Source organism: Anguilla anguilla, chromosome 19 (genome assembly GCF_013347855.1).
Source record: "Anguilla anguilla isolate fAngAng1 chromosome 19, fAngAng1.pri, whole genome shotgun sequence".
Taxonomy (NCBI): Eukaryota; Metazoa; Chordata; class Actinopteri; order Anguilliformes; family Anguillidae; genus Anguilla; species Anguilla anguilla.
This window is the reverse complement of record NC_049219.1, coordinates 11,440,556-11,462,874: the sequence shown is the minus strand read 5'-3', so window position 1 is coordinate 11,462,874 and position 22,319 is coordinate 11,440,556. Positions and strand designations below refer to the sequence as shown.

Sequence of the window (22,319 nt, the reverse complement as noted above, 5' to 3'; positions counted from 1 at the left end):
CTTTGTAACCAGTTGTTGATGTTTCTTGCATGCGGGTTCATGTAGGGGGAAGCATAAAATGGCCGACCCAAAGTCAGTTCAAGGCCAGCGCAGAAGAGTTTCAGTGTCCACCGGGAACGAGTGCCAAGGTGAGAACAATGCCCTCGTTGCGCTCGAGTGTTTTCTGCCGTTTATTGCGCTGACAGTAAAACAAAGGGAACGAGTCAGCTGACAGGCCTTCCCACGTCCCACTTGGCGGTGTTCCTTCCCTAAAAAAAGAAAACATGGTCGATTCCATTCCTTCAGGGCCGGTGCCCTGTTTATGTGTATGCCCCCTGCAGTTAAAATGCCTAAATGTCCTAACGTGGGATCTTCAGAATACAGAAAATCACCTTCCATATTTTTGACCACCATTGCATTAAGGCATAATATGCTCTGTGGCATAGGGACTGGCAATGAATAGGAAATGAATGTCTGCTGTTCTGGGACACGACAGTCAGAATGTTGGAGTCCAGCACACTGGATGGCAGATGAGAGTTTTCCGAAGCGGTCTCCCCCCTGCTGTCTCTGTATTCCTGCCGATTGGCTCGCATTGATTGATTTGCGGGTGATGAAATGGCGGTTGGAGGTTTTTTCCATGTCTGTTACGGGATGGGGTCCCCTCTCCGGCTCTGACTCTGGAGCGGGGTGACCCTGCGCCCCCGCACCTGTTTCCTCCGCAGCATGGGGGGGGGGGGGGGGGGGGAGGACAATAAGGGGTGTGGGAGACCAGCTGACTCATTTGAGTCTCCCGACAGGAGCAGGCTTCCGTGTCTGTAGCGAAACTGAGGTTAACTGCCACTCCCTCTGGATCACAGAACAGTCATTTCCCCTCGGCATGAGTCAGCGCTGTGCCCCCCCCACTCCTGAAATACACTCACGTGCACCAAGCAAAGGATGCCTAATATGACACCAATTAGAACCCAATGACTTCCTATGATGGTGAACACTTTTAACCAGGCTTACAAAGTCTGAACAAACATTCTAAATGAACATCCTGAACGTACGTTCTAAATGAACATTCTGAACAGATGTAATAAATGAACATTCTGAACAAACGTTCTAAACGAACATTCTGAACAAACGTTCTAAATGAACATTCTGAACAAACGTTCTAAATGAACATTCTGAACAAACATTCTGAACAGATGTTCTAAATGAACATTCTGAACTAGTGTTCTAAACGAACATTCTGAACAAATGCCTTGTTTGCATGTGTGCCCTTCCACAGCGAGGGAAGAGCATTAGAATTCATGAGGCGATTGCTGGGGAGGGTTTGAGAAGTGCTCTAGCGCGGGATTGGATGGGGCAGGCTGCTCCCATGTGCTTTAACAGGGTGCATTTACTGCCAAGTCGGGACAGGGAACGGAGCACCGCAGAACTAAACCGAGGTTGTGGACCATAGGATTAAAAGTCCTTATAAGGTAACGGTCACTGTTTGGGGATTGGCCATGTGGCCTGAAGGGACACTTGAATGGTCAGCTGCTGGGAAAAAAAAATTTTCTTTTAAATCTGAACTGCTTAGAGAGATTGCTTCCCCCTCCCCCCCCTCATTTTTTGTGTGTCCTAAATCAGATTTCACATTTGGCTTGTGTTATAAGGAAATAATGGACATAATCTTGGTCACGGTTTAATGTTGATCGAAAGATTGATTTATTGACCCCTGGTGGGGGCGGAGCTCAGCTGAGGCCTGTCCCCCCCGGCAACAGACAGCCGTGATGAATGGCTCCACCTGGACAGGGCTATGCAAATCTATGCAAATCTCACATAGGCGCCGCAGTGGCGCTAACTGTGAAAACATAGCCTTTAGCGCTGTGAGGTTTATACGTTTGGGGAAGTTTACACTGCCTCCAAGTGCTAATAAAATAAAGACCGTTTGAATGACAGGAACTGCAGGGCCCAACCTCGAAGGATTGGAGGCAGCCGTCCAGTAACCTCTGCTGAATCTGGACTACAGACGCCATCGTGGACCCACCCGCCACATTCAGTCCACCTTGCGCACGTTTGATGACGTCAGTGAGTTTCAGTGAGATTCCTGTGCACAGGCCAGGCCTCGTTCAAATAGGGCATTTTTAAAGACGCACCTGTTCAGTTGGTTAAATTCCTGGAATTTTCTGACCATTTGAAAAGTGCAATTTTCTTAAATATGCCAAACAATAATTTTCTTCTGTGTGATTGTATGTTTCTGCGAATAATGTGTTTCAGTGATTCTCAAGGATGTGGAGCAGCGTATTCGAATTTCACAACCATTTAAAGTCAGGGTATTGTAAGTACATATTTGGCAGGGGACTTGCTGTAGCTTGAGTACTGTTTGTTCCTGGCTTACCAACTAGTCAATAACTAATCAATCAAACTGAATGGTAAAGACAAATGCACAGCACATACTGGTTGATTGGGTGAATTGATTACCATTGTGAATACATTATCCGTTCAAATTTTTTATTTGAATGGGGTAATCTGTGATTGTTAATTGATAAGGAAGTAATTGTTCCTTTGTAACTGATAATTGGTAACTGAAAATAGGTATTTGATAATTGCAGTTTAATTAGATGAGCAATTAGTGAGTAGTATGCTAAAATTGTGGTGGGTAATGTCTGTTAAACTGAACAAGTGCACTTCAATTTTCTGCTGCATTGGGTCTGCTTGTGGTCTTGTACTGTTGTGCTAAAATTGGCTCTGTAGCGCATTAGAGAAATGTTGCGTTGAATTCACTCTGGTACGACGGTCTTGAGTCTCTGTCTCTAACCAAGATAGCCATTAATTCCCCCTATATTGCAATTTAATTTGTGTTTGTGGCTTTGGGTAAAAGACAACAGAAATCGGTCGTATGTAAAGCTGTGGATATACAGTATGTTCAGGACCTTATTCAGTGTGTTAAAAAATCCATTGTACTGAACACTTGTACAGCCCTCTGTATAGGAATTTCCGATTTCTGATTTCTTTGTGGCAGTAGTTTTATTAACTTTTATTAACTTTGCAATTGTGTACAGCAGATATGTCCTTTTTTGATTTGCATCTAAATTAGGTGCTTAACAGTCATGTAACATTGTCTATTAGACACCGCCCTCCCTGGGGCTGTTGGGCCAAACTATGGAGTGATTTTCATAAATGATCTGTGATGACCCCCCCCCCCCAGGCGATTAACCAATATGCTTAAGTGCCAAATTGAGATGTTAACTGCTGTGTTTCTTTTTCATAATTAATCTTCAAAAGTTTTAAGCTGTAGTCTTAAAAAAAAAAAAAAAGGTTATCAAAATAATAATCTGGGCACAGTTTCATACTGAAAGAAGTGGGAACGCTAAAGGAAACGTGACAGCCAAACTAAGCGGGACCAGGATTTACCTCAGACAAGGGGTCTTCAGTTAAGATCTAATGCCATTTTATTTGCTAATTACATTTAGTCCATTTATGCTTTGACTGCAGTTCCTTTAATCACTTAAGAGCATGGAGGCCGGTTGCCAAGGTTTGCTGTACGTCCCGGGGAAAAATATGTATCACATGTATTCTCTATAATCTGGACTTGAAAGCATCCGTTAATGCTTATTCACTGTTCAGTGTATAACTACAGTACTGAGTTGGGAAGTCGTGTAAAAAATAAAAATAAAAAGAAACAGGCGCATGTTTGAAACTTGTATTTATGAATTACTTTTGTTTTTGCTGTCTTGATATCCTACTGAGCTACCACGCCCAGGAGACGCGCGCAAGGTCTCTGCTGAAAGCTTCTCCCGGTAATGAATAAAAGGCAGTCGGGAGGCGGGACTTAGACTACTACGTGACTCAGCCATAGGGTCATACCGTCCATCCTCCTCTCGCACTAATTTACATTTCGTACTGGTCCCATCTGCAATTGCACTGCTTCCAAGAAAGAAAGAAAAAAGAAAAACACATTTATGGACACACCTCGGCGTAAAGTACCAGTCAGACAATGAATTAATGTTGTGCAAAGAGCTCTTAACCTCCGATTTGTGAACAAGGGCAGCCGGGCGAAGCAACAGCGGTGCGGGAGACTTTAAGGTACGGATAATCTTTCCGTTTTGACTCATTTTAATCTGTGAAGCGTCCGTGTGCAGTTGTAACGAGACATTGATCTGCCTGCTCTGAATTGTCTTATTTTCTGGCTGAGGGGAATAGCAACTGTACGCGACGGGCAGAACGCAAACTTAGTACACTTCTGAGCGAATGATCTTTTTTCTCAGAGAGATGCTGTAATGGGACGTTTGTGGGACAGCCGGCGCCGTGTTAATCGGTGTTCTGTCCGCTCTGCTATAGCACGCCCGCATCGGTTACTGGTGACTCTATGCAAGGCCTGATTTATTGGTATATGCTAAAATACTTTAAAATAATAGCCTATGTGAACAAAACGCATGCCTCTTTCATACGTGATTGAATACTTTTATTAATCGTCAATAAAGGAAAATGGGTCTTTTGCCAGCCCGCCCCCCTACACCCTTCACGTTTAATAATAGGTGTAATAATAGAGTTTGAGACTTGAACGTTTCATGTGAGCTTGCGATGGACAGTAATTTATTTAAGTCGCGTGGATCTCCATACTTATGTCACATGGAGACTCGCCGGGGCCGGGGTCACGCGCGTCAGGACCCCCTGTCATTTTATTTCAGGCGTGTGTTTCTTTGTCGTGCTTGTTTTCCTAGGGTATTTCTTTTAAATGGAGAGTTTTATTTACTTTCCAAACTAATTCAAACCACATCTAAGTTAAATATTTGCTTTGGTGTTTGCACAATGAGATGTTGCCTCTATTGTGAAATGGAAGGCAAACAGCCTTGGAGTTTAAATAAAATACCAAAAAGGTAACGGCTGCCTGGTGTTAAAGTCTGTGGTAAATAGGTTTGCTGTAGTACTAGTGGAAATCGCCTTTGTGGCTTTCTGATGTCACATAGGACAGAAGGACACTCATGTTACAAGTTACACGAATCAAGCTGGGAAAAAAAGAAAAACTCCTGCTCGGAAACAATGATGTTTTAGATTGAGAAGCGTGGGGGGTTTGAGGGGTGAGGGGGTCTCCCCTCTTGGGAATTTTTCTTGTTGGGGGGGGGGGGGGGGAGGGCAGAGAAGGGAAGAACACACGTTCACAGTTTTGTGTGTGATTCGTTTGCGTCCGTTTCTTGGTCTTTGAATGAATTCCCCCGACCGTAAGGGTTCTCTGGGCTGACAGGGTGGTTGAGGGGCTCCCCAATTCTCCTCCAGCACCCTTCCACCCCACACTGAGTTCTGCAGGAGCAGGACCAGATTACACCGAATCATCTTTATCAGTGTTGTTATGTGATAATGGGAAAGGGTTTTAAACGGAGTGTTAATTTCCTCTTGGGCTGCCATCCCTCATTACATCACCAGCGCTTGGCAGTCACCTATGCAGAGCTACTTACAGAGGTGGAGAAGATCAGTGTAGGTCTCAGCAATGCAAAAACGCAATGTTGCCCAATGTGGTGCTGCTTTGCGGCTTAATCGTACGGTAGTAGTAATAAGTCATGCCATTTTAATTTGCTGCCTCCCATTCCACGATGAAAACAAAAATGACTTTTTAACCTCGGCGAGACGACGGAAAACAAGAACCACCAAGAAAACTGTGGATAATAATTCATCGCGCGGCGCAGATGATGCACGATGCATCCCAACAAATCGTTTCTCACACTACAGACAATTTGGGAGTAAATGAGCGCTTTTCGAGGGGCATTGTCGGAGAGGGTCTTTATTAGCGTGTAGCTTTGTTAGCCTCCGGCTGCTCTGTGTGATGGGGACAGCAGGCGTGGAGCCGCTGCACGTGGCGCGTAGACTCGTTTCGTGGGTCGGCAGGCCTGGCGTGATGGGGACAGAGCAGCGAAACGGGGCCTGCTGTCAGGAGAAAGCGGGGGCTGTTAAAAGAACACGGCAGTGTGGGGGGGGGGGGGATGCGACCAGAGCCCAGCCAATCATGAGTGAGATACGTGGGCCTGCGTGCTCTACACTGGCCAGTACAGGACGGTGTAGAGTGCTCAAGTACAAAGCGTCCCCCCCAACCCCCCCGGCCCCCACTCCCCGCCCCTAACCCCCCCCCCCCTTCAGGCTGACGGCCAACTGTGCAATTTCCTCAGCGCCCGTGCTGGGCTCACACCTCCTCCAGCGTCACCACTGAAAGCAGAAGTGGTCAACCACCCCCCCCCTTCCTTTCCCAGAGACAGATGGGACACAGGAAGTGATGCGGGCGCTGCTCTCCTGTGGCGATCAGAGGCAGCTCGGTGGTCAGGTCCCCGTGGGGCAGGGACGGCAGACCCTGTGAATTTTCCCTTTCATGTGGGGGGAGCGGGGGGGGGGTGGAAACTGTCACATTTGTTGGTTTGTTTTGGATTTGGTCACATTTTATTTTATTTTTTTCTATGGAAATATGGAACATAAATATGAGCCCATTGGCTAGCTCAAAAGCATTTCTCAGAGCATTTATACAGATTTTTAAAGCCTTTTTTTAAATCTGTATTTTGAATTAGTTATACTGCATTTTGAAAGTTTGACTTTTTGACAGTGGAAATCGGAGTCTTAAATTGTCTTCAGTTTTAGACTGTTTTTAAAAGGGGTCTGTAGAAGGTAATTATGCGGGCCATGAAGGCGCTGAGCAGAAGGAGCTGCGCTCAGCCTGGTGTCAGCGTGCAGACGTCAGCTCCATTATGCGCGGGAGGCCGCTGCGTCGCCCTCCCTCCGCACGCACGGGCGGTGTGTAAACACTGGGTCATGTGACGCTGACCGTCTCTCGCTCGGCACTGCGGGGGGAGGGGGGGGGGGAGGAGGAGGAGGAGGAGGAGGAGGAGGAGGAGGAGAGGAGCGGCCGATTCAGAACGTTCCGACTCATTCTGGACCATGCAGAGTCATCGGCGGTTAGAGGTGTGGTGCGTCTTTGGGACAGTGTGGTACAGTCGGGCCTGTAGATGTGAGCTGAGACCCCCCCCCGGGCCGCACGCGCGTGTCTCTTGCTCATACTGTACATGCGGTTCAGGACTGCTGCCAAGCAGGCGCGTGTAACATGAGCTTCCTGCACAACGACAAAAAGCTTTATTATGCTGGAGATAAACAGTGAAGATGGTGATGACTGAATAAAGGAGGAGGAGGAGGCGTGTTTGGACCTGCGGTATTGCGTAAGCTCGGAAGAGAAGGATCCCAAACCATCACATCCTGGAACCTTCCATTCCATCCTGCTGAAGTGAACTTTAACTATTTTTTTAAAAATCAACTATGACGCAAAAAAAGTTTTTGTTTGTAGCCCCTGAATCTGTAATGTTGGGCAAGGCTCAGTGAAAAATTGTCACTTGCATAGTCGACACGCAGTAAAGAACACAGAATGCTGAGCTGATTGAAGAGAGGGAGTTACACACACTAACACACACAGACACACACAAACACACACAAACACACACAAACACACGAGCCGTGGCCAAGCTTCTCTGCTTACTGATCCTGATTGATACGCAAGTGGTGTTAGGGATGTGATGTCTTGTTTTTTCTGGGTTCGTGTGCGTTTATGGTTTCTAATAGCTTTCCCTTTCTGGACGTGTTGATCTGGGGGGGGGGGGGGGGGTCAGCTGCCCCTCTGTCACAACACCTGTCTTTAATCTGCAGCCTGGTAGACCCCTGTCCCATATCTGTCTGTCTGTCTGTCTGTCCCATGACCAGCGCTGGGGGGAAAAACAAGTTGGTTTTTATAATGGCAGGTCGGCAACGCTTAGCTCTGATAATCCCTCTTAATAGGCCCCAGATCCGATGGGAGATTTATTCATGGGGGGAGGGGCTTCAGTCTGCTGTCTGTCAGTGTTTCTGAATGGGATGGAAACAGTCGCATACTAACTATTGATCCTGGCAATATTCATAGAAAGAGCAGCAGAAGGCTGTCTGTAGTCTCTCCCCCCCCTCAAAGAACAAAAGATTTCGTAGAACAGTAGTTGCATGTGTTATATAATAGGCTTTAATCGGCCTGGATGGCTCAATTTGTCTTCAGAAAGCTCTTGCAGAATATATCTTAACTATTTGTATGTGCAAATATTCAGTCTGCATGGAATATTTAATTACGCTATGTGATAAGAGTTATGTGGGGCAGTGTATAGGAGGCAATATGGTAAAAGTGGTACATATACGGTATGTGCCATAAGTGTGGTTGTATGGTTTTGGCCTGAAGCTGCCTGACCCTGGGCCTGTACTCACTTGCCCCCTGTGTCACGGCCTATGACAGACCTCCAACACGTGTTTACATGTGTCAGTCACAGCTGCGAGGACCCCGGGGCTGCCCCTATAATGCCTGCATTGTTTCCGGGCTCGGATACAGGCAAGCCTGGGCAAGACAGCTGAGGGCCTAGACACCCCTGTGGGAACAGGTGCTGGGGTTGTTATTTTTATTTTTGGGAGGGGTGCAGGTTAAAAGGAAAACTGCGCTGCTCCTCCTCTGCGGGGACAATGACAGGCTGCGGGAGGGACTCTTAAGTCAGGCAGGTCTGCGGTGCCCCCCCCCCCCCCCCCCCACTCCTTTCGGGAAGGTCATAAACACACAGGCGGCGTGTTCTCAGTCTGCCGAAGGTGCAGGAGGGCCGTCATTAAAAAAAACCCACCTGCGCCGGTCACTGTCATCAACGGCTCAGGCTGATTTGAGGGCGCGAAGGAGCTCGGCTTTCATTGGGGAAGTCTTTCCTTGGTCAGTTGTAATTTAGTGGCCTGACTTGGAGCACCAACCTTCTTGCTGGAAGCCCGTAGTTCGGAGGCCGGTGCCATTTGCCGTTAACTGCAGCGAGGTCTCAGCTGAATTTAGCCCCCAGAAGCCCCCCCTCTGTTATCCTTGGACTGTTTAAGAGACCCTGAGAAAATATGGCACCAGTCAGCATGTACCAAGGGCTGAAATACATTTGGTTTCTTAAATTCCAAAAGCAACTCGGACTGTTCTATCCGATTTTCATACACTCTGAACTCTTATTTGTTACTGTAATTCTGATGCAGCGTTTTTTTTTTGGAGCGGCGGTACGTGCAGGATCTGCGGCAGCCGCGGTCTGGAGAGACGCGCGCGTTCTCGAGGGAAACCGCTCGGCGCGCGGCGGCGTGGCTTGGATAGCACGGGACGCTACGCCAAGCCACAGGCTCGCTCGCTCGCTCCTCGGACCACACACCCGCTGCGCCCGGCCGCCCCGGTGGGGGTTTCCAGCCTGCAGGAAGGCCGGCGTCTCGCAGCCAGTCCAAACCCAAAGTGCTGTAGATGGGAGTTGGACTCATTGTCAGCCTCTCCTGGGAGGGGAAACTCCGTTTGGAGCTGGGCTCTGGTAACCCGATCCCTGTTCTGCAGCGAAGCGTGTGGCTCTTCTGAAGGCTCATCTGAAGTGTAGCCGTTGGAACCCTGCTTCGTGCTCCAGTCTGAAATGGCGGGGTGGTGGGGGGGGGGGGGGGGGGGGGGGGGTCTTGTGGCTGTAACGGCTTCCTGTGAACGTTTTGGCGGTTTGCCCTCGCCCCCCCCCCCCGCGTTGCAGGTACGAGCTGTGGCTGCGAGCTGGTTGCGTAATGGGTTTCCTGTAAAGGCTCTGGGCTTGTAGCGCGGGGGGAACTTGCATGTTGACTGACTGGTGGATGGGTTTTGTCTCACTGAGTTTCTGTGAATTCCGCCGCTGAACTCCCGCCGGCCCCTGGGGGCCTTTCTGCAACAGAGGAGCCCCTTAGTTTATTATCTGAGCCCCATTATGGACCGGAGCTTCCCAGAGTCCGGAGACCCCGCCCATTCCCCCCGGTGGGACGGGGCCCTGGAGGCCCCCCACCCCCAGCCCACGCTGGAGGCCTCGGGAGAGAGGATCGGTCAGCTGCCCGGCCGGGCCATGCCCAGCTCCGGATCGGATCAGTTCCGGGTCAAAGGTCAAAAGCATACAGTGCTTTACTGCTAGGCTATCTGCATATCCTGCCTCTGCTGTGGTGTGAGTGACCTGCCCGGCTACTTCTGCTCTGTGCTTGGCGCCGGCACGTCGGTTAATGTGTTCGCATGACCCTTGGCTGTCCTGGCTGTATCTGCAGCTCGCTGCCATTCATTGAGCTGGGTAATTAACTCCGCCTCTCTGCCCTAAATAAACAGCTGAACGTGTAAACGAGACCCCAACTGGACCGTAAAGAAGCGTGCGAGAGGAGGTGAGCGGGAGCACGCTGTGATTAAACACGTTTCGTAAGCGAATGTTTATTTAATACATCACATTTATTTGGCTGACGCTTTTATCCAAATCCAAAATTTATCCGCATTTGTTTTTGGTGGGGGAAGGCTCTGCATCTGAAAGGCCTTGTTGGTCTTGTGGCAAAGGGGTTGGAGTTGGGCTCTCAGACGCTTGGCTCTTCCAACAGTGGACCTTCTCTGTGAATGCCTGCTCTGGAAACAGAAGCCCCTGTTCCTGTTCAGCTCGCCTCTCTGAACATTGTTTTTGTTTCCGCCCTTTTCAGGTGCTCCTCCCACTCCCAGGTGCATTTGATGTGAGTAATTAGAGGTTTGAAACGCACCTGGGCGTGGGAGAAGCTCTTGGCTCGTCTGTCCCCCCTGGCACACAGCCCTGCTGTAGAAAGAGGGTACTACCCTTCAGGGCTGGGGGGGGGGGTGGCGTATGGGGGTGTAGCAGTCCCAGATTGCATCCCCTGTGTTTAAACTGTTTGCAGCACAGGACCCTGGAGATTTTTGAGAGGGTGGGGGTGGGGGGTTTGTAATGGGATGCCAGCTGCTTTCTCCTGTCTGTCTGTAATGAGCGCGGCGTCTAACTGCCGGAACAAAGGGCGCACGTTGGCCTCCCAAACCCAGCCACTGTTCCTCAGGGCTCCGGGCCGTCCCACTCCATGCTTCGGTCCCTTAAGAGACGGGACAGTATACCCCCCCCCCCCCCCTCCCCCACTGGCCCGGCCAGTCTAGTCATTAAGCGGCTTCAGTTCTGGAGGGTTCTTTGTTGTTGGAGGTGATTACCGTTTGTCGCGTTCCTCTCTGTAATAAGTCTGTCCTGGTAAATGGAGATCCTGATTCTCCGGGAGCGAACCCTCGTCCGGCTGGGAATCATCTCCAGTAAACGGGCATTCCGGGTGGCACTGCCCACTCACCAGAGTGCGCCACGGCGGTCCGCTTTTCCAACCAATGTCCTTTTTTCCCAAAAACAAAAAAAAAAGCGTGGAGAATGAGCCGAGAAGCCGACGCGGTGGCGTTCCTGTTTCCTGTTTTTTTGGCCCCGGCCTGTCCTTCGGCGGGACGGGTAGAGGAAGCGCCGAAAATGATTTACTGAACCGGTGTTGGGACCTGCCCATGGCCTCCTCTTACAATGGCCTGTAAACAACCCCCCCCCCCTCCCCATTTCTTTTCCTAAAAACAGCACCTGATGGTCACATGACTGATCCCCCAGACCCGTCGCCGTAGTGATTGTGATGTCGGTCCTGGTCCAGTTTGAGTTGATGTTGATTTGAGCTTTATGTTTCGTGTCCACACTGCACTCTGACCCCGGAGGAGAGGTCAAACTGATCATAGTGCATTCTGACTACAGATGGGACCATGGTGGTGTACAGCTATCGCTTAAATATAATAACACCCCCCCCATTTTTCCATTCCCACACCACCTCTTGGACCCTGGGAAGGGGTGGAGGGTTCGAGGGTGGGGGGGGGGAGGTCATGTGAAAAGACAGAAAGGAGGACAGTGGAAGTGTTTGTTTTTAGAGCTGTCCCTATGCTGAGAGAGCCGATGCTCCCAGGACCGGTCGGTGTCATGGGAAGGAGGGCGGGGCTATTGGAAAGGGCTCCTCCCCCAGAGGCGGGGCCTCATCCCTCACCCCCCGGTGAGCAATGGGTGTATGTGCATGTTGTCCCCTAAAGGTAGCCCCATCCACAGAGCCAGAGCGCATTCATAGTGATATACATATCCACAGAAATGTGTCTCATAAGAGAAGTGCTCTGCCTGTGCTTCCCTGGGTAAACTGGCTGTTATCCAAAATCTGCTCGCTGTAAATCAAACTCAAGGGTGAATTTGGCCAGTACAGGTAGAACAGGATGTGCTGGTAATGGCAGCTGGAGTGTGTTTCCGGACTGGACGGCTCCAGTGTGAATGCGCCTGCAGGGCAGTCTGTGTAAAAAAGAGTGGTCTGTGCTTTACAGTCAGCCAATCGGGTGCCCCCTACTGGTTCTGTGCCCACATTCGGCCCTGTATCCAGGGGCAGTGAGGCCTGATCAGAAGACGTCGCTCGGCGGGGTGTAATTAGGCAGGAAGCGGCGCTTGTGATCGCAGCCGGATCCGCCCCCCGGGTGGGGTGCCGGCCCGCGAATCGTCTGGGCCGGGACGGCGCAGCTGGTAAACGGGCCCTGTCTGAAACGGGGCCCGCTTTGAACTCCACGGGCCGCTTCCTCCTCTCCTGTGCAATTAGGAGCCCGTCGCCTGACTGCTAGACGCGAGCTTTTTAAATGCAGCCGGCCTTCACAGTAACGGGGGCTGGGGAGGGGGCGGGGGGGCAGGGAGGGAGGTTGAGGCAGAGGTTGGTTTGAGGAACTAACGGTGCGCATGCCGTCTTCCCACTGGAGTGTCTGCCTGTGGAATGTTCCGGAACTGGAACCCCACTTTCTGCCTCTGTTGGTGCTGCGCGATGTGGAGTCTGTCCACCGTCAAAGCGTTAACATCTGCACATGAGGAATGGCAATAAGGGTTAAGGTTTTGTGCTTCTAGAAATGGATATACAAGATGAGATGCACTTTGTTAAAAAAGGAAAATTGACTTGTCCACCAAATCTGTACAGTGCAACAATATAAAAACAGTATGGTGTACTTAACAGCTGTGTGGTCCCTGTAGAGTACTGTATTATTGAAAAGTAACATCGCTAAACTTAGAAACAAGAACTTCCAGGTAACTAAGAGGATTTTAAGAAACTGTTGAAAGTAGCCTGTTGCGTGTAGGTGGTTCAGAGCCCGCTAGGACGTTCTAGTGACAGCATACTGAACTCAGAACGCATGACTCAGTACGAGCTCACGTCTTTATGAATGTGAGATCTGCAGAAACCGGAGTACAGTGTTCAGGTGCAGACCTGGAGTACGGAAGGACCTGCTGGGTGGAGCTTTGATAGTCTTTGAATGTTCCTGCAGAAATGGTGTTTCCCAGGCATATTGAATTAAAAACTACAGTCAAAATTCCATGTTTAATGTTAGACCACCCCTGAAGAAGCAGAACAGAATTTTTTTTTTTGGAACTGAAGAATCTGCTCTGTGGTGGTTTTGGGGTTGCGGTACAGGACTTTGGCTTATGAACGGCAACTTTGGGTGGCAGAGGTCGGGAAGGATCTGATTGGTTCTCCTGCTGTGTTTACACTTTGGAAGTGAGATGCGATTGGCGGGCTTTGGCTTAATTGTCAGCTTCCTACGGACTGAGCTCCTGGCAGGTTCTGACAGATCTGGGTGAAGTTAGGGAGCTGAGGTTTCTCTGAGACCCTTTTACTGGCTGGCGCAGTGAGGTAGGTTTTAACCGTAAATCGCTTTACCATAGAAATGTTATGCAGTGCTAGAGTCTTGGGTTTTTAAAGCGAAACTTTGGGTTTAAAAATTAGTTAACTGTGGTCATGAACTCAAAACAGGGATTGTCCTTGTTCTGACACAAATGTCCCGCGGTGTATGAACAGACCCTACGTTTCCAGAAAGAAGTTGAAGATCAGCGGCTTCACGGTGGTGCTGTTAGAGACTTAAAATTAATTCTGAACCGTCAGGTTTGCAGACGGGTGTAAATCAGAACTCGGCGTGATCTCTTTGTCTACACTTCTCATTGTCTCGCATTCCTGAATTTCCCAGCGGCTTTTTGGGATTTCAGACTGAGAATGCGCAGCGACCTCTAGTGGAGAAATGGGCGCACCGCAGTCTCGAATGCGCAGTTTGTCGAAATCGGTCATCCTTTGCATAATGAAATAATTTAAATGGGAGAGTGCTTGCCATGACTAAGAAACAATGACATGCCTTAATGTTAGTCATGCTTAAGGAATGCATGAGACATTTAACACAATTATAGTAGTGCAGCACACGTTTCTCTGCCCATTTTGAGACTTTAGCTGGAAAGGAAATTGATTAATTTTGTCATTTGAAATTACTAGAAGGACTTTTTACATGGTTTTCTGATATTCTATTCAAATGGCTTTAACCACATTAAATCCTTACATTGAAAATGTTAATTTTATAAGCATCAAAGACTTGCCTTGTAAATTCTAAGCAGAAAAGAACTTCGGAACATTCTCTGCCTTTAAATAGGACACGTGATTAGGATCATCTTTATGACAGAAAAAACACCTTTATGAATTGTGCTTATGGCTAATGATTTATGTAGTAGCTATGTGAGGTTGGCAGAGCCTTCAGTCAAAAGTCCTTGTTTGGTCCGTCGTCTGTTGTTGTAAATGGCACGAGAGTGTTTTACTACCCCAGATAATCATCTGCCGTGTTTTGAAGTGGCAGTACATCCCGATTTGCGTATCACCTGTACTGCTGTTGAATGTTTCCAGGGACGTTTCCTTATAAGGTAAAGTGGGCGGGGCTTATCCAGCGGTTAACGATTAGCCAGTCCCTGTGCACTCGCTGTGTCCTGGGGGAGAGGGGGGAGCTGGGTAATAAAGCGCCGCGCTGTTTTGTCGAGCGCACAGCCGACGGCAGGCTTCAATCCCGCTAGACACTCTGAGCACGCCCGGTCTGGTTGCTCGGTAACAGGCGTTTCTCTGCTTACGACGAGGACTTTTTCTCTACACACTCAGCCAGGGGTAAAAATGGCAACTATGCTAAGATATCCAGTTTTCCCCCTCCTTAAGGGTAAGTAGGAGAGATTTTTATTTATTTATTATTTAATTGATTTTGCCATTAAAGAGGCATGGAATCGATAAGAATCTTTCCAACTGCAGTTTGGAATTACATCCTGCAGACTTAACAAAGCTGTACACTTTAGCCAGATCGGGAAGCCAAAGCAGTACGAAACATTACTGTTAAAAGGGATGTACGCTTTATGCTGAAAAGTAGAACTGTGTAGTATTTGTGACACACGTGACGGAAAAAACGGGCTGTTATCTCTGGCGGGGCCCTTCTGGGCATGTATCCTCAAGCTTCTCGTAAAGATCGATAAACATCTGGGCTCAGAAACAACTGACAAAAGGAATGTACTCTTTCCATGTACAGTGCCTAATTTAAAACGGCTGCATTCTCCGTGTATTGTAGTCTCTGGAGACTGCAGGTTGCATAATATGACTCATTTCCCCAGTATCCTGTTGTTCCTGGAACTCAAAGGGTTTCAGGGTTCATTATATGCTAAAAGTTCTTTGTCCGCTAACATCAGTTGACTTATTATAACATATAACAGTTGTTATTTTTCAGATGGATATTACTGGAGTAATCAGATTATTATCAATATGCGGTTGTGTGTGTTCAAACTCGGGACCTCTCTAAGTTTTTCAAGTTCACCAGACTTCTGTTGCATTTTTTTTCTGTGGAATGGTTGTCGGATTCAAAAGGCATGTTGTCATGGTGATGTAGTCTATCAGGAGACTAGTCCTTTGTCTCTGTACAGCGCATTGGCCCTTTCTTAAAAAAACATGTAAATGTTTTAAAGAATTTTGTTCTCCATAATTAAATTAAACCTTAAATGTAAATGTGATTTAATAAAAGTAAATGTGTCGGTGTTTTCTGAAGTCAAACTACATACTTCCAAGCTTGTGCTTTCAAAGCATTGTCCTTTTTTTCCTGGTGAATTTGAATTATATTTGAATTAATGTAGGCCATCATCCAGGAACATTCAAAGCTAGGAGTTTACACTCCATTTTTACGACCAATTCTTTACTGAAGCGGGTCAGGTTGGGCACAGAGGTCAAGGGTTAAAGGTCAATGCCCCTCCGACTGGGAATAGAACCTGCACCCTTTGGATTCCAAGCCCGGCTGCTTACCCACAATTCCGCGGTGCGCTCTCTCCTCAGATCCGTACCGGGACGCGGCTGACCTGTCGGGGGCGCTGTCGAGCGGGCGCGGCACCATGGCGGAGCCCGACTACATCGACGGGGACTGCGACGAGCTCATCCAGCCCAAAAAACTGGTCAACCCCGTCAAGACGTCCCGCAACCACCAGGACCTCCACCGGGAACTGCTGATGAACCAGAAACGGTACGGGGTCCGGCCCCGCCCACCAAACCTCCCGCCAAACGCCCCCGTGTCCCGTCATCCCTGAATGGGACAGTGAGGGGGGGAGCACAGGGTTCCCAGCTAACGCAAAACATTCTCACAACGTTACTGCAACGTAGCGGCGGTGTTATAACATTGACGAAACGTCCTAGTAACGTTGCGCGATCATTTTGCGTTAGCTGGGTTTGTGCCAACGCAAACGAGTACCTTAACCGCTTTAGTGTTCACAGTTTAGTCAATATTTAAACTGTAAAAGCAGGAAGAGGACCGTGTGTTTACATTAGGAGAGAGAGAAGCCGAACAGCGAGCGGTCTGTGTAAATGGAGCAGGCTCCTGAAGAAAGGGAAGGCCCGTTTGCCTTGCAGTTCTGGAGATGAATGGGGGGTGGCTGTCGAAGGGCTGGTTTAGAGACTGAGTCCCTCACAAAAGAGTTTCGGAGGTTGCCTCTATAAGAAGCCCCGGCGTAAATCCCCCCTTTATTAACCTGCCGCATAAATCCCCTTTATTGGGCAACCCGCTCAAACTGGTGGAGAAGCTGCGGGGTCAGAGCCGCTGTGTAACACTGACACGGTTAGTGCTGATTGGCCGAGCTCTCGGTGTTGCCACAGAGAAGCTCAGGAATCCCTGGAAATACAGACAAGCGGAGCGGTTATGTAAGAGGTCATGTTTTTGTCTGTTATTAATGCACGCCCACCGCCCCCTCCCCCCCCCCTCTGGCCGCAGAGAGTTACGAGCGATCTGACCGTGACATCAGTGCAGCAGCGACAGTTTACATAACAAGCCCAGGGACTGACTGGGCGCTACGACTGCGCAGATCTGCGCATGAACGTCGTTTTATTAGAGAGCTGCAGACACACAGGTCTGCGCACACACACAGGTCTGCGCACACACACTGCACCCCCTACCTGCTGAGCACCGCAGAGCTGGAACGGGTTCACCAGAGTTCGGCCGCCCCCGCGGGGAGAGGCTATAAACATTACGACGCGGGGCCCCAGTCATCATTCACGTGTTGCGCAATCGCTTCCTGCAGGGTAGTGCGCTAGAGCGGGATAAACAGCGGCTATGAGGCTCTTCAGCAGATGTGTGGGCTTTGCCATCGTGCGGCAGTGTACACCGAAGACGTAAAAGAAGGCGCTCGCAGCGAGAGAGACGACAGCGTGTTCGTGAATTCCCCAAAAAACAATTTGGAGATTTGGATTGGTGGTTAAAAAGCCCAGAAGGCTCTGGTTTGACCGTGTCTTCTGAAAAGCCCCTTAGATCTGTTTCAGTTACACGCTCGTGTGTGGAGACGTAGTCGCCCTGCACAAGGTCACATTGAACAAGCGAAGCGGATGATTGGATGGTCGCGGTTGCCATGAGAGCGGTGCTGTAGCGGGACGGAAGTTGGGTCTCGGGCCCGTCCTCTTGTGTGGAGCGGGACGGGGGATGGTGGCGGTATGTCGGGGGGATTACCGTACTACTGTAGCGGGAACCGGGCGGGGGCGGGGGCGGGGGCGGAGGGGGCGGGAGATGGAACATTACGTAACCGGTTATGTCTCATCGCCGAGGCTCGGAACCGTCGTGAGGTCTCCATGGCGCCCAGAGTCTCTGCACATATGAAACCTGTTATCGAATTACTGACGTGGGCGGTGTGCAGAGAGGCTATGGTTCTATAAGTTTTTTTGGGTTTTTTTTCATCATTCTTTAGTTTAGCCATTCTAAATAGTGTTTTTGGTTTGTCGTCCTGCTGTTTTGACATGAGTGCTACGTCTGTACAGTCGGTAGTGATTATAATCAGGACTCAGGCTTTCTTAGCGTGGTGGAACTTTTCAGTGGTTTTCCAAGAGAGTTGAAACGATCCTTTGACTGGCTTTAAAATGGTCACACAGGGAATGTTGGTGGGTGGCTCGTTGGTGTGAGTGGTGTGCTAGCCTGATTGGCATATAGGAGTGTTTCGGTGTTTCGGTCTGGTTAGCACATGTGGTAGTGAGTTCTGTGGTGGTGTGGGCAGGGCAGGGGTCAGGGAAGTACCCCCCGCCCCTCCCCCCTCCCCACTCTCTATACATCAGAGGAAAGGGCAGAGAACACATGACCTCGGCCTGGGAACAGCGCGCTTACATAATACCCAGAGGACCCAATCTGGGCCGGCCCGCCAGCATTCGTCCCCTCACAGGCCTTTTTATTATCTGCCCCGCGGTGACTAGAGACGTCCATCACAACCCCGCGCATGCGCCCTCCCCGCTGACGGCTAATGGCTATTGCTTGTTTACGGCTTTGTGGAGCCCGTAACTCTGCAGCCCGGCGGTAATGTAATGAAATAACGAAGCCTGAGGAAGACAGATGTTTTTGCTCCAGTGTTTGTTCCTGTTCTGGCCGCGAATGACGAGCCCTTAAGTGCCGGGTTGCGTAACGTGTGTACAGCGCCTTGATTGAATCAGTGTGCGTCATGAGTATTCGAGGAAGCCTTTCAGTCTTAAGGACATATGAGTGTTGATACTGGGATATGATTGCAAACACTCTAAGGAGTGACAAGAACGTGATCAGAACGTTCTGAACTGAACATTCTAATGCTGATGTCACAATCACTGCTGCTAATTGAAAGCAGTGGAGTCCTGGAACACTGATTTGGAATGTTGAAAAACCGTTCCAAAAAAACTGCTCTTCAAAGGGTTAAGGAAGTCGGCAGTTATATGACTGGCAGCGTTTCCAAGCCGACCTGAAAGGGCCGCAGCGAATGAGCGGAGGGCGTCCGTCAGCGGGTCCCGACGGCTGGGCAGGGGGCGGGCCTTTCACGCCCGTCTCCAGCGTGCTGTCAGCGCTGACCTTTCGTAGCGATGCGAACCCCGCCGAGATTTAAGAGGACAGGAGGTAGGTCACGCCGATCCCCAGGGGGACGTCGTCGTGGGCAACCGGACAAACATCTCCGTCCATGCGCCCCATTTGGGATGGCAGGAGGTTTTGTATCCAGGGACGCACGGGGGGCCCCTGAATTCCTGTTATGTAACCCGCCACTAACATGGATGAACACGACCTTTCAAAAAACATAGAGAACTAGAAAAATAAAAAAAATAATGGTGGGCATTTTGGTTTTCCAGAATGAATGGTGTTTATGTACTGAGATTTACTAAATGCTTATAGAGATATAGAGACACAAACTGAAGTTTTATAAACTAAAATCATAAGGGCAGTAGGGGTAATGATCAGCACATAGACAGCAGCTGTATCCAAAACATTGTGCTGTGCTCAAATACCGGAGTAAACCAGTCTAGTTTATAGAGCTGCCAGAAAACTGAAACTTAGGTTAAAAGGTAATCGGTTGGAAGAAAAACCAGCACGTAGACCGCCCCTCCAGGACCGCAGTCGTGCTCCCCTGACTTAAAGGGAGCCTGAGGCTGTTCCAGCACACCACCAATCCTTTTTCTCATGGCGGGTGCTCCGCGTTTGCACGTCCGAAGTGCGAGTCGATTCGAAATGGGACCCTGGGGAGGAAGGGGCCAAGCCCGAGCTGCCTTACAAAAATTCTTGAAGCGGCGTGACAAAGTGCAATGCAACGGCGGTGCCGTCAAGGAAGTGTAATTTACTGCCGAAAACCTCCTGAACTTCCTGTTGTTAAGGGAAGCGAACGTAGGAGCCGTATCTGATAAGTTTGTATATAATCTGATAGTATTTACAAGACTCTAATGACTATGCTTTGTCAACACCTGGTGTGGCCAACCAAAGCCTTTCCCTGGGGTGATTGTCCCGTGAGTGGTGTGTGTGTGGTGCTGACGGGTGTTCCTCTGTGTGTGTGCGCAGGGGCCTGTCCCCGCAGAACAAGCCGGAGCTGCAGAAGGTGATGGAGAGGAGGAAGAGGGACCAGGTGCTGAAGCAGCAGCGCGAGGAGCAGGAGGCCCACAAGAAGAGTTCCGACCTGGAGGTGGAGCTCCAGAAGAGGCAGCAGAAACTGGAGCAGGTGAGCGAGCGAGTGAGTGTGTGTGTGTGTGAGTGTGTGTGTGTATGTGTATGAAAGTGAGAGTGAGTGTGAGTGTGTCCGTATGAGTGTGCGAGAGTGCACCTGTGTGTGTGAAACTCCTTTGCAAACCAGGCCCAATGTCAGTGTTGCTCTTGGTACTCTAGGACATGCAGGCTGTTCTCACGTGGCGCAAGCCCCACATTATTGCACCCAGCATAAAAATGATGTCCTCAGACGACGGAGAGCAGTATCGCCACTATTGTTGAGGCGGGGCCTGCAAGACTTATTAGTTTCGCCATAAAAAAGTTCATAAAGATAAAGCATAGCTGTGCTAGGCCCACGTGTGCTCAGTCAACAGTAGCACCATTGTTATGAAGGGCACATGCTGCGGATGCTATGTGTCTGACCCGTGCTCTGTAGAAAAAACAAAATGGCGGAACAAGGTTCAACGTACAGGTTAGTAACCGATTGTGTTTGTGTTCCCCAGCATGAACTGGAGCAGCAGAAAGGCGAGGAGGAGCAGGAGAACACGCCGGAGTTTGTCAAAATGAAGGGCAACCTGAGGAGGACGAAGCAGGAGGCGGAGCCACAGTAGCACAGCCCTTAGAGAGAGCAAGGGGCTGGGTGGGCGGAGTCCACGGCACATCACCATAGCGACCACAGCCCTGAGGGAGTTTCCTGCTGTTCCCAGTCCTCCTCTTCCTTCGAGCAGTGAAATGACTGGCTGTAATAGACAATCTCCCCCAGCCACTTACTCCAGTCTTCAGGCACATCAGTTTACACCAGTATGCAGCGGTATAAATCACGGTATAGATCAGTGTTCACCAGTGCACGCCACTTTGCACCCCAAATGCCAACCGCGGTGAAGTGGGAAAACTCTGGGACTTCGGAAGAGGTCCGCAGCCTTGACCATGGCCGAAGTTAAAAGACAAAACATCTCTCCCGTCGAAAAAATTCACAGCTTCTTGTTTTCTGCGTAACGAATGGAGCCCACAGGGTGAACTGTGGCAGCCGCATCGAAACGTTTCGCAAGCCAAAATTAGCAGCGTTTTTTTATTTATGCGTTTCGTTTTTCAGTTTCGCTCTCTTGCCTTTTCTTTATTTCTTTTAATGCTCACTATTGATGTTTTAACTGTTCGTTCTCTGCTGTTACCTCATTTTAGGGAGGGTGAGCATGCGGCCCCCTCAGTTTTATTGTTCTTTCTTTTTGCATACGTTTCCACCTCAGCTTTCCCTGATTTAAATACTGGACCTTTCAATGCGAATCCTTTCTTTTATATTTTGTGTTTTTGATAAAAAAGGTGAATATGTATGTCGGTTACTTAAACCTTAAACAGTATTTCTTTTCTTCCCCCCCCCCATGAAATATGCACAGCTTCAGCTCGGTTCCTCGATTCTGAGAATGGAAACTCAGCTATTTTTTTGTATGGAATGCAACCACTAGCCGGCGCTGTTTTGTTCCCTGCTGTGACAAATAAAAAATGGGTTTTCTGTAAATAGAACTTCACAGGGTCTGCTGTTGAGTGATCTTGAATGCTGTTGAATGAGACTCCAGGCGTCGAGGGCTGCAGTGTCTGCTTGTTTCAGGAGTTACTAGTCAGTTATCAGTGAGTCCGTACAGCGTGCTTTCAAGGTCTAAATACTGGAGATCGATGGCCCTGTAATGCAGTAATTTTTGTTCAAAATATGTCTGGGGTCATTTCTAAGATTTTTGGAGCTTCTTCCTGTAAATGTCTGGTCACCTTGTCGGGGTTTTCTTGGATTACTTCTGAAGAGTCTAAGCTAATCGAAACACGTTCGGGCGGATGTGCTGAGAAGAGCGCCAGAAGAAACCAATAAGGGTTAAGTTTACTACATTATTTATACATTGGTTATTTGCAGTGAAGGTAATAACATTTTTAGTGTTATGCTAGTTTCCTACTTTGCTCTAGTACCATCTTGTGGCCCAACGCTGCAGTGTTAATGTTTCCTGTCTGTGTTGTCTGTTTACCACCACTAAAACCTGGAGAAAACAATGTTATACAGTAGAAAGAACTTCCTGAACATTTTCACCAGTCACACTGACGCATTTAAGCCTTTCCCATGTATTGGTGTACCCGGTAATTGTACATGGTTATAAAACTCACAGGAACAAACAACTGATTTATCTCCTGTGAATATGGTTCTTGGGAAATTCCATACTTAGTTCATAACAAGGAAAATATTTCCTTATTGATATGTGTTATCGTGATCTGATTC

At 49.1% G+C, this 22,319-nt stretch overlaps 1 protein-coding gene across 3 annotated transcripts; it reads left to right on the top strand.

The window, feature by feature from the left end:
* Positions 1 to 3,794: 3,794 nt before the first annotated feature.
* LOC118219176 (protein FAM107B-like) lies at positions 3,795 to 21,588 on the top strand. 3 transcript variants are annotated; one of them, XM_035402155.1, is made up of 4 exons: positions 3,795 to 4,032; positions 15,949 to 16,132; positions 19,925 to 20,081; positions 20,569 to 21,588. In XM_035402155.1, the coding sequence occupies exons 2-4, from the start codon at positions 16,005 to 16,007 to the stop codon at positions 20,674 to 20,676; spliced, it is 393 nt and encodes a 130-aa protein (XP_035258046.1). In that variant the 5' UTR covers positions 3,795 to 4,032; positions 15,949 to 16,004; the 3' UTR covers positions 20,677 to 21,588. The 3 variants fall into 3 exon arrangements, with proteins under 3 accessions (XP_035258046.1, XP_035258047.1, XP_035258045.1); XM_035402156.1 differs by lacking the exon at positions 3,795 to 4,032 and adding an exon at positions 13,353 to 13,467; XM_035402154.1 differs by lacking the exon at positions 3,795 to 4,032 and adding an exon at positions 14,594 to 14,797.
* Positions 21,589 to 22,319: the final 731 nt, after the last annotated feature.